The sequence below is a fragment of the Trichechus manatus genome, unplaced genomic scaffold (assembly GCF_000243295.1).
Source record: "Trichechus manatus latirostris isolate Lorelei unplaced genomic scaffold, TriManLat1.0 scaffold00116, whole genome shotgun sequence".
Classification (NCBI taxonomy): Eukaryota; Metazoa; Chordata; class Mammalia; order Sirenia; family Trichechidae; genus Trichechus; species Trichechus manatus.
In genome coordinates, this window is record NW_004444052.1 from 5,160,584 (window position 1) to 5,172,960 (window position 12,377).

At 40.7% G+C, this 12,377-nt stretch overlaps 1 protein-coding gene across 3 annotated transcripts in view; it reads left to right on the forward strand.

Annotated features, from left to right (window-relative positions):
* BASP1 (brain abundant membrane attached signal protein 1) overlaps positions 1 to 11,984 on the forward strand; it is a 68,579-nt gene extending 56,595 nt beyond the window's left edge. For all 3 annotated transcript variants that reach the window (XM_023738404.1, XM_023738403.1, XM_023738405.1), the window contains one exon: positions 10,392 to 11,984. In XM_023738404.1, coding sequence (XP_023594172.1) covers positions 10,401 to 11,099 — 699 coding nt within the window. In that variant the 5' untranslated portion in view covers positions 10,392 to 10,400 and the 3' untranslated portion in view covers positions 11,100 to 11,984. The remainder of the gene's footprint in view (positions 1 to 10,391) is intronic.
* The last annotated feature ends 393 nt before the right edge of the window (positions 11,985 to 12,377 follow it).

Sequence of the window (12,377 nt, forward strand, 5' to 3'; positions counted from 1 at the left end):
AACTTTAAAGATAACCTGGTCCAATGGCTTCATTTTGCAGGTTAGGAAGTTTGAGGCCCAGAGGGGAAGTGACTTGGTCAGAGTCCTACAGCCAATTGTGAGAGCAGGCACCAGCACCCAGCACACTGCCGTGTTCAGCAAACCATCACACTGAGTGCCAAGTGGCTTGTTTTTGACACAGGTCTTAAAGAAAATATTTTAAAATATATTTAATTTTTCCTAAATGACTTATTGTCATTTTCCCTTTCACCTGTATTTTTTCAAGCTAAAAAGACTAAATTTTAATTCATTAGGCTATGTTGACAGGTTGGCTTCTTCTAAGGTGTCTTAGTTATCTTAGCTGCTATAACAAGAAATACCACAAGTGGATGGCTTTAATAAAGAGAAATTTATTCTCTCACAGTCTAGTAGGCTAGAAGTCCAAATTCAGTGTCGCAGCTCCAGGGACGGCTTTCTCTCTCTGGGCTCTGGGGGAAGGTCCTTGTCATCAATCTTCCCCGGTCAAGGAGCTTCTAAGCACAGGGACCCTGGGTCCAAAGGATGCGCTATTCTCCTGGCTCTTGTTTCTTGGTGGTATGTGGTCGCCATGTCTCTCTCCTGGCTTCTCTCTTTTATATCTCAAAAGAGATTGGCTTAAGACACAAACTAATCTTGTAGACTGAATCCTGCCTCATTAACATAACTGCCAGTAATCCCATCTCATTAACATCAAGTGGATTTTGACAAATAGCGACCCTATAGGGACAGAGTAGAACTGCTCCATAGGGTTTCCAAGGAGCGGCTGGTAGATTCTGACTGCCAACCTTTCGATTAACAGCTGTAGCACGCTGTAACTCTTAACTACTTTGCCACCAGGGCTCCATAGAGATAGAATTTACAACATATAGGAAAATCACATCAGATGACAAAATGGTGGACAATCATGCAATACTGGGAATCATGGCATCGCCAAATTGATACACATATTTTTGGGGGATACAATTCAATCCATGACATAAGGCGAGAAAAAATTTAAATGCATATTAAGAAAGTCCTGGGTGAGTTGATTATGTCAGAAGCTAAATCATATTATAAAAAAAAAACTAGTTGCCATGAAGTGAGTTCCAACTCATGGCAACCCCATGGTGTCCGAGTAGAACTGGCTCCACAGGGTTTTCAATGGCTGATTGTTTTGGAAGTAGTTCACCAGGCCTTTCTTCTGAGGCATGTCTGGGTGGACTCGAGCTTCCAACCTTTGGGTTAACAGCCAAGTGCATTAAGTATTTGCGTCACCCGGGGACTCCAAATCATGTTACAGTTTTAAAGGTTTGTGATTGTTTAATGATATTCTATAATAATTCAGTTTGTAAAGCAGTGAGTTTGGCTTTGTTTGTACTGTGGATCGTGTGCACAAAATAAACACTGCTCCGATGATCTGAGTGGCTCAGGAACCTCTTCTGTTCTTTCTTGCTCCCTGATAGGTTTCTTGGAGCCAAAGGAACAAAGAATTGATCATCTCTGTCTTTTAAACACTATCTTGATTACAAAATTCCTAATTATTTTTTTATCCTTAATCCCCCAGAGAAATTGTTTATATAAAGTTTAAGCTCTCAGTAGTAAGAGTCAGTTTATCTTTTTTTAGGTTTACTGTGGGGTCGCTATGAGTCGGGATCAATTCAGTGGCAATGGGATTGTTTTTTTTGTTGATAGTGGCAATATGTAGGACCACTTGTTTTTTCTATAAAGTTCAACATTAGCTTGTAAACAGGCTTTCCTTCTAAGAAAAGAAATATTTGTAAGCCCCAAGCCTGAGCAGAATCCTTCTAATACTTGTTTTGAAGGAAGAATGAAAACCTCATTTTTAGACCATTTATTACTGACTTTATGCAGTTGTTTCTGAAGTCTCAAAAATCTTCACCCTACGTAGCCTCCCTGGCTGGGAAATTGCTATTTTATGTGCCTTTCTAGGCATAAAGAAGTTTAGAGAAATGTGCCTCTAGAAGTTTCATGGAAGTTCATAAATGCACACTTTCATTTATTATAGAAAGTTAATTTTTGGCCAATAAATACAGAAAAGTTTGTGTGCTGGGAATGAGTGTATGGTGTCAGCTAACAACAATTCTATGAAGTCAATCTCCAGAGGTGGGTGTGTATTACATGTATTATTACACCTATGCAAGCTCTTTCTGAGTTACCTTACAGAGGTGTAGGCAGAAAAAAGACCCGGGCTGGTGTGATCCATGCTGCATTGATCTTCCCTCTAACCTTCCATGGCCTCCCCCTCTTCTCCTGCTTCCCCTCCCACTTTGCTTTGATCAGCTAACAGTCATAGAATGACGTGTCCTGTCTTCTCTTCACCAAAAAACAAAACATTAATCCATTTCTTCTGCAATGTTTGTTTATTCTAGTATCCAAACCAAAAAACCAAACCCATAGCTGTCAAGTCAATTCCAACTCATGACGACCCCATGTGTTTCAGAGTAGAACTGAAAAAACTCCACAGAGTTTTCAAGGCTGTGACCTTTTGGAAGGAGATCACCAGGCCTGTCTTCCGAGGTGCCTTTGGGTGGGTTCAAAGTGCCATCCTTTTGCCTAGTAGTCAAGTGTTAACTGTGCCACGCAGGGCATCAGTTAACTAGCTCTAAAACCAAAAACCAAACTTGTTGCCCTGAAGTGTTAGAGTAGAGCTTGTTCCTTGGGGTTTCCTTGGCTGTAATCTTTAAAGCAAATTGCCAGGCCTTTCTTCCACAGTGCTGCTAAGTGGGTTCAGACCACCAAATTTTAGGTTAGTAGTTGAGCACAGTTAGGTTGGTAATTAAATGGAGAAAAGATTGAAGTTGGCAAGGATTTCGTTTTACTTGGATCCACAATCAACACTTATGGAAGCAGCAGTCAAGAAATCAAATGACATATTCCATTGGACAAATCTGCTGCAAAAGACCTCTTTAAAGTGATGAAAAGCAAAGATGTCACTTTGAGGACGAATGTGCACCTGACCCAAGCCATGGTGTTTTCAATCGCCTCATATGCATGTTAACGCTGGACAATGAATAAGGAAGACCGAAGAAGAATTGATGCCTTTGAATTGTGGTGCTGGCGAAGAATGTTGAATATATCCTGGACTGCCAGAAGAATGAACAAATCTGTCTTGGAAGAAGTACAGCCAGAATGCTTCTTAGAAGGAAGGAAAATGAGACTTTGTCTCATGTCCTTTGGACATGTTGTCAGGAAGGATCAGTCTCTGGAGAAGGACATCATGCTTCTTGGTAAAGTAGAGGGCCAGTGAAAAAGAGGAAGACCCTCAACGAGATGGATTGACAGTGTCTGCGATGATGAGCTCAAGCAGAGCAGGGGTTGTGATGATGGCGCAGGACTGGACAGTGTTTGGTTCTGTCCAGAAAGCAGGGTCTCTATGAGCTAGAACCAGCTTGACGGCACCTAACAAGAGGTAATCGCAGACTGTTTGTGCCACCCAGGATCTTAATTAACAGGATAGAGTCTTGGTTTCATAAGAAGGGTGCAATAGGATTAGTCACAAAACAGTTGTGGGAGATTTAAAATACAGGCAATCCCTGGGCTAAGCACCTCCAATTTACGGACAACTATTATTTGCACTTTAATGGTAAGTAAATTTTCCCTCACTTTGAAACGATTGAACCAATCCTTACTTGCAACAAATTCTTCATCACAATCACCTTCACTGACTGCGTATGCAGCTTTATATCATTGAAAAGGATCTGAGCCTTTTCTTGCACAAAAACCAAAAACCAAACCCTTTTCTGTCGAGTCGATTCCGACTTAGCAACCCTATAGGACAGAGTAGAACTGCCCCATACGGTTTTCAAGGAGAGACTGGTGGGTTTGAACTGCTGACCTTTCTGTTAGCAGCTGAGTGCTTAACCACTGCGTCACCAGGGCTCCTCCTTGCACTAAAGTAAGGCTGAGTAAGATCTAGAATCAAGCAACTGTTCTGACTTACCTACAAATTCTAAAAGACACTCAGGAACAGATCTCCTTCGTGACCCAGGGACTGCCTGCACTGTATGTTAAAAACCAAACCCTTTGCTGTCAAGTTAATTCTAACCCAGTGACACTGTAGGACAGTGTAGAACTGCACCATAGAGTTTCCAAGGCTGTAATCTTTATATGGAAGCTGACGGCCACATCTTTCTCCTCCAGAGCACCTGGTGGGTTCAAACCATGGACCTTTCAGTTAGCAGCCAAGTGCTTAACCACTGCACCACCAGGGCTCCTTAACTGTATGTTAGTACCTTAAAAATATTAAGCTATTTGATATTTTATAAAAGAAGAAAATTTCATTTGCGGAAAGTAGCAAGGGAAAAAAAGGCATTTGGCAATGTTACCTTTCCACACACACATCCTATGTTTAGGCTGTTAGCATAGGTAAAATGCAGATCAAGTTTTTCACCTTTCTTGTATAAAATTTGAGGGAGCCCATGAGTCTTAACTAAAGAATTTGGATTCTTTTTCTGCCCTGGTGTCTGAAATGATGTTTTCTCTGGTCCCCTTGCTCTATGTAATGAAAAGGCCATGAGAATACAATAAAAGATAAAAGGATATTTTGGCTGTGTTCACTCTCTTACTAGTTCAAGTGAGGAGGAAGCAGATTTGATGACTAATCTAGAATTATCTCTGGAAAATTATTTCTCGGTATGATGTTCTTTTAATATAAAAAAGAAACACTTGTAACCTCTTGTGAATTTTTTTTTAAGTATATAAACCATTCAAGTAAAAGAAGTAGACCAGTTTTAATACTAGCAATACGGTGACAAATTTCTTATTTTTAACATACACAGAATCAACAGCAGCATGCTCAGAGCACGCATACCAAAGCATCTTTTTGATGATGTATTCTTTCAATTACTTATTTCTTCTTTGTGATTCTTACAGTTACTTATAGTGCCGGATACTAGAACTTGTGGGGCTTGGGAGGTGTACCTATATTCTACTATTCTGTTAGGGTGTATTAGTGTCCTGCAGCATCTGTAACAAATTACCACAAACTGGGTAGCTTAAAACAACAGAAATTTATTGTCTCAGAGTTCTGGAGGGCAGAAGTTGGAAACTGAGGTGTCGGCAGGGCATCTTCCCCTGAGAAGGCTCTAGGGGAAAATTCTTCCTTGCCTCTTCCTAACTTGTGGTGGTCACTGGCAGTCCTTGGCGTTCCTTGACTTGTAACTTCATCCTACCAGTCTCTGCCTCCGCTTTCACATTGCCATCTTCCCTCTGGGTGTCTGTGTGTTCTCTCCTCCTTTTATAAGGACACCAGTCGTATTGGATTTAGGGAGACCCAGACCCTGAGTGCTACAGGAGCCCTCGTGGTGCAAGTGGTTAAGAGCTCGACTGCTAAGCAAAAAGGTCGGCAGTTTGAATCTACCAGCTGCTCCTTGGAAACTCTATGGAGCAGTTCTACTCTGTCCTATAGGGTCACTCTGAGTCAGAATCAACTCGACGGCAACAGGTTTGGTTTTTGGTTGGGTGCTACAAATCATTAACATGCTTAGCTGCTAACCCAAACGTTGAAGGTTCTAGTCCACTCAGACGTGTCTTGGAAGAAAGGCCTCATGATCTACTTCTGAAAAATCAGCCATTGAAACCCGTATGGAGCAGAATTCTACTCTGACACACGTGGGGTTGGCATGAGTCGGATGTCAACCTTTTTTTTTTTTTTTTAATTCAGTATGACTTCATTTTAGCTCATGAACATCTGCAAACACCTATTTCCAAATAAGGTCACCTTCTGAGGTTCCAGGTGGACATGACTTTTTAAGAGACACGATTCAGCCTAGTGCATAGGGTTTACCAGTACAGAATCATCTAAGAATTGAAAAATTGGAAGAGAAGGAAAGCAACTAGCATTTATTGTGGGACTGGGAAATGTCAGACGTTGCACTGATTCCACTCATTAAGTTCTCACAAGATTGATGTTTTTTATTTTATGGGAAATGGAGGGACAGTGAGGTTAAGTAACTTGCCCAAGGATTCAGGGTGTGTCTGCTGTGCCACTGAGATTCATATTGACATCTGATGAGTCTACCATGCCCCATAATGCAAAGATTTCTTGAGATAATACTTTTCCAACAGTTCCCAGATTAAACACACTGAAGTTTCTATTTCTACTGCTGTATTTCTAATTATTTTCAGTGTCAATTTTCAGACATAAGTCTATTGTTTCAACTCTTTGGTGTAAAATTTTCTTGTAATTTTGAAGGACAGTTCTTGAGTTTACTTTCCTTTGAAATGTCATGACTAAGAAATCAACTTTAGTGTTTGGTTATTGTATAAACAAATAGAATTTGGCACAGTGCAGTCTGCATTGTTCCGCAGATTTACTTGCTGTGGCACGGAATGACCACAGAATGGCCATGGAATGCCCTGAATGTGGAGAAATCCAAAGGCAGTCACGGCCCTGGTACACTGTACACTGTAGCTTAGGTTACGTTTAAGTAACTTCCAGGGTGGATTACCAGTTGCCGTATTTTTTTTTTTTTTTTTTTAAATTCTCTTTTTAACTTAGCAGATCCAACTTCCAAGTTTCTACATGGAATGAATTCTTTTAAAATTGGAAGTCATAGAAATGAGAGAAATAAATAAGATTTATGCCCCTGTCTTTCTCTTCTTTCTTAAGGATCTTGATACAAAGTTTCACTGGCACACATAGGAAGATGAAACGTTGAGGGCCAGAGAGTTCCTGACATACAAAATCTCTTCCTTATCCTGGCAACATCCTGAGTTCTGAATCATCCCAGGCTGCATCAGCCTGTAACCCACGGTGGGTTACATTCTGGGGACGAGAGCTCTGCCTCAGTTGCCTGGTTCTTAGTGACGTTCTGTCTGACCGCCTAGCAGGTGCCATCCTGCCTTAGCTAATTCTGTTGGATTTGGCCTTTTGCTTATAGCTTCTGCTCTATGAACTCAGCTAGTTAGAATTTCCTTATCAGTAAAAGGAAGAGGCTAATGGTATACTATCATGGTACTACTGAGAAGGTTAATTGAAATGATTTAGGGTAATGTGTTTAGGATTAAGACTGTGCCTAACACCACTTAAAAAACCAGACCAAACCTGTTGCTGTCGATTTGATTCTGACTCATGGTGACCCCACGTATGTCAGAGTAGAACTGCTTCATGGGGTTTTCAATGGCTGTGATCATTTTTCATACATAGATCACCAGGCCTTTCTTCTGAGGTGTCTCTGAGTGGATTTGAACCACCAGCCTTTCGGTTGGTAGACTTAACCGTTTGCACCACCAAGGGACTCCTAACACCTCCTAGGAAACAGTTAATAGATTTAAAATTATAAATATTCTTTACCCCTGGGTCTAGGCAAGATCTTCACCCAAATCATCTTGGCAAAGGGCCAGACTACCCTGCTTTTGCAGAGTTCTAGGGGATTCTAAAACCCTCTGTCTGATATGTCATTATAACTAACACTGTAAATTAGTAAAAGCAGGAGTGTCTATCAACTTCGTGTTTGAAAAACAAATAGGTTTTGAGACAAAGTATGTTCACTTTTTACCCGGAAACTAATTGCAGCTGGGCTTGAAACAAAGAGTAGACTGTGACCTTAACTGTATTTCAGAAAACCAGTTTTAGTAACTTAGATTTTAGGTTTGTGAACTTTAAACCTGTGGGGATAGCTATATAGAATTTCATGCTGGGTATGCCTGAAAGCAATACTCTATGTTGTGTAGGCAATACACACTATATTTAAACTGCCTTTTGTTCTGTAATTTCGAAATTGGTGTCTGGGTTTCTATTATGGAATTGGAAGAGGACAGTAATGGCTGACGTGTCAGTGTTTCTATTTTTTTTAGCTCAACCTCATGTACCAAAGTGTATCTTAAAATATCAGAGATGGAATTATATTTATTATAGACCATTCATGCATACCAGCCAATTAAAAAAAAAAAAGAATTATAAACTGCAATGTAAAAATATTGGTCCAATTTATTTCTTTATGTTCATCTATTACTTTGTGACTTCTTATGGGATAAAAGTATGTATAATTGTATTTGTACCATATATGTTCGCTTTCATTTCTGAGGAACAAATAGCCAAAATTTACATCAATTAGAGCCTATTGGTTGTCTAAAATGAATTATGACCAAAATCCACTCCTTTTTTTTTTAAGACGTATAAGAGACATTCTCTCTTAGATAGATAACATAATAAAAACTTTGCTTGAGAATAGGAACAGTGTTTTAATTACTTTTCAGTATATTGCTTTTTCTCTCCCCAGCTATTAAAGTCATTCCAGAAACAAAATTAGCATATAGAGCCGTGAGACAAATTTTGAATGAAGAATAGTGCTCTCGTACCCAACACCCAACTTTTAAATAAGATAAATGTAGGTATTTCACTATCATGAATCATAATTGCAGGGAGTATAATGAATCAACAGCAAATTTTCTGTTCCAAATGGATGACATTATAAAAAGAGAAAGAAAAAGATGACTGGAGAAGGAGTATGTTTTAGTTTGCTAAGTGCTGCTGTAACAGAAATACCACAAATGGGTGGTTTAAAGAACAGAATTTTGTTCTCTCACAGTTTTGGAGGCCAGAAGTTCAAATTCAGGGTGTCGGTAGGGCTATGCTCTCTCTGTATCGACTCTAGGGGAAGATCCTTCCTTGTCTTATTCAGCATCTGTGTTGTTTTTAGGTGCTGTTGAGTTGATTCCAACTCATAGCAACCCTATAGGACAGAGCAGAACTGCCCCATAAGGTTTCCTAGGCTGTAATCTTTACAGGAGCGGATTGCCAGATCTTTTTCCTGTGGAGCTGCTGGGTGGGTTCGAACCACCAACTTTTGGTTAGCAGACGAGTTCTTAAACCATTGTGCCACCAGGGCTCCTTTCGGCGTCTGTAGCCCTGGGTGTTTCTTGGCTTGTAAGAGGGATCCTCAGATGGTGTCTCTCTTTTTATAAGGCATCACTCAGAAGGGATTAGATTTAGGACTCACCCTACTCTTGTATGACCTCATTAACATAATGAAAGAAAACTTCTATTTCCAAATGGGGTCATATTTACAGATACAGGGGTTAGAGCTTCAGCATAACATTTAGGGGGACACAGTTCAATGCATAACAGAGTGCTTTCCCATTCTGCCAGAGGTAGACCCTGACTGGGACAGAATCAGGTGGTCTCACCTGTACTCTATAACCTCCACTGGGGCCCAGGGAAAGGCATGCGCTCTCTCTCTACTGGACTTTGCTTATTTGTGGGGACTAAAGGAAATAATAGAATGTGTTTTCTACCAGGCTGAAAGTCATGCTTTATCATGGATAAGCAACAAATTTTCCTCCAAAGTGCAGTGTTTCAGTGAGTTCTTACTGATATCTGATGCCATCAAAATGCACTTGAAGGAAAAAAAAAAGCCGTACGTGTTTAGCTCTGGCAACAGTTGTGGATTGACGTGGATTTATGCTTTGATACCAGAGGAGAAAAATTCAGGATTCAAATATAATCAGATTCTTAAGCCAGAATCACAGTGGCAGCCTCAAGGGAGTTGGAGGCTTCATGTTGAGTGAAAAAGCTGTTAATGACAACCCAACTTGCATATATATAGTTTGTATTCTAATCAGCAAAGTAATAACAGAGAAGAATTTTATATTACTATGGAATTTCTTTAAAACCAAAAACACATTTAAAAGAGCACAAATCAAACACAACTTATAAAACATAGCAGGAAGCTGTGCTTTTCATGGCTTGGGCAATAGTTTTCCTTTAACTGGTTCTGCTTCCTAAAAATGTAGATGGAATCCTACCCGACTTTGGTCTTTGAAGACGTGTTTGCTTAGATGGACTCATATATAAATAAGAGAGTTTGAAAACAGCTTGTATTTTGAGATTATTTTCTAGAAAATTGTGATGTGTGCTTTATCACAGCTGTTCAGTTTTTCTGGACAGTATTTTAAAATTATGAAGCCGTGCTGACTAGTAGATTCTAGATGTAAAATGGCTGCCACCGCCATTTTGTATATGAGCGTTCAACACTTGGAGTTTGAATTAGAGGTAGGAATACGGATAAGAGACAAATACTGCTCCACCTCTCTTTACTACGGACAGGCTTCGTCTCTCGTCACTGATTCTTTGATTTCAGCTTATTATTTCTTAACCTTGTTGCAATGAAGTGCTCTGCACTTGAGCTTTATTTTTTTCAACTGCAGCCTCCTTTAGCCTTCGTGGGTTTTGTTGTTGTTGTTGTAAATATATATATAAATGTATATAACACAACATTTGCCAGTTCCACATTTTTTCAGGTGTACAATTTAGTGATCTCAATTACCTTAGTCATGTTGTACAACCACCACCCATAATTGTTGCCAAGTATTTAGTCTTCATACTTGACCAGTAACCCTTTCTGTTTTGTGTTCCTTGGGTTTCGTTACAGAACTCCAAGATGGGAGGCAAGCTGAGCAAGAAGAAGAAGGGGTACAGTGTGAATGATGAGAAAGCCAAGGACAAAGACAAGAAGGCTGAAGGGACAGGAACCGAAGAGGAGGGAACCGCGAAGGAGAATGAGACCCAGGCGGCTGTGGAGACCACCGAGGTGAAGGAGGGCAAGGAGGAGAAGCCGGAGGACACCCAGGACACTGCGAACAAGAGCGAAGAGAAAGAAGGTGACAAAGGTACAGCCGTAGCCAAGGAAGAAGCGCCAAAGGCAGAGCCAGAGAAGACGGAGGGGGCGGCGGAGGCCAAACCCGAGCCCCCGAAGGATACAGAGCAAGAGCAGGCTGCAGCCTCTGCTCCCGCTGCCAGCGGTGATGCCCCGAAAGCATCTGAGGCCAGTGCTGATGCCAAGGCCGAAACCACAGCACCCACTAAAGTGGATGACAAGAGCGAGGAGGAAGGGGAACCCAAAAAGACTGAGGCTCCCGCAGCTCCTGCCGACCAGGAAACAAAAAGTGACGGGGCCCCAGCTTCAGACTCAAAACCTAGCAGCACTGAGGCTGCCCCAGCTTCCAAGGAGCCCCCCGCCGCGACGGAAGCACCTAGTTCAACCCCTAAGGCCCAGGCCCCTGCAGCCCCAGCAGAAGAGGCTAAAGCTGCTGAGACCCCAGCAGTGAATTCGGATCAAACCGTAGCAGTGAAAGAGTAACAAGGACAGCCTATGGGAAAAAAAAAAAAATACCACTTACAAAAACAACCTGTCTCTCTCTGTCTCTCTCTCTTTCTTTCTCTGCTATACTAACTTGTTTCAAATTGATTGCAAGTAATGATATGTACTGCCCAAGGAGAAAAAAAAAAAAAAGAATGTTGTCCCATCAAGGGAGGGGAGGGAGGGGGTGGGGAGAATCCAAATAGTATTTTTGTGGGGAAATATCTAATATACCTTCAGTCAACTTTACCAGTCAGTCCTGGATTTTGAAGATAAATGTCTGAAAGTATGGTACATCTTTTGTACCTGAACTGCTGTTCCATGCACCCCACCGCTAAGATCCGAGTATCTTCTTCTATAACGGGGGTTGGGAGCGATGCATTTGATTCTGCTGCCCACAGGGCCTGTACCAAGGCAATCAGATCTTATGAAAGCAGTATTTTCTGTGTTTTCTTTTTAATTTACAGCCTTTCTTATTTTGATATTTTTTTAAATGTTGTGGATGAATGCCAGCTTTCAGACAGAGCCCACTTAGCTTGTCCACAAGTATCTCCATGCCAACCCCCCATTCTTCTCTCCAGATATTTTTGGGAGTAACAAACATTCTGTCATCCTACTTAGCCTACCTAGATTTCTCACGACGAGTTAATGCATGTCCGTGGTTGGGTGCACCTGTAGTTCTGTTTATTGGTCAGTGGAAAAAAAAAAAAAAAGTCTGCGTTCATTGCAGTTCCAGTTTCTCTTCCATTCTGTGTCACAGACACCACCAACACACCACTCATTGGAAAATGGAAAAAACAAAAAACACACAAAAAAATGTACAATGGATGCATTGAAATTATATGTAATTGTATAAATGGTGCAACAGTAATAAAGTTAAACAGTTAAAAAGAAGTCATAAAGACTATTGGTTTTCTTTTACTTTGTCCCCTCCACCCCACCCTTAGAACTACCTGGGTTGACCACAACACTCTGTATTGGACATTTTCTTGAATATATTTGGATAAAAAGTATAAACTGGGGTCCTTCAATTTTTGTGAACATTATCTGTTTAAAATAAATAGCTGGATCAGCGTCAGTAAATTATCTTGGAAGAGGCTAAACCAAAAACTTACTGTATTTACAGATACGCACTCTGTAAAAATGTAGGTGCCATGGATTGATTTAAAAACAAATGTGTGGAATAAAACACAGTAAAGACAAATAGAATTGATTTTGAAGGTGAGGAAGAAAAGATTTTATGGAAACAAACCCGATGTGTGTAAATTGTGGAACTAC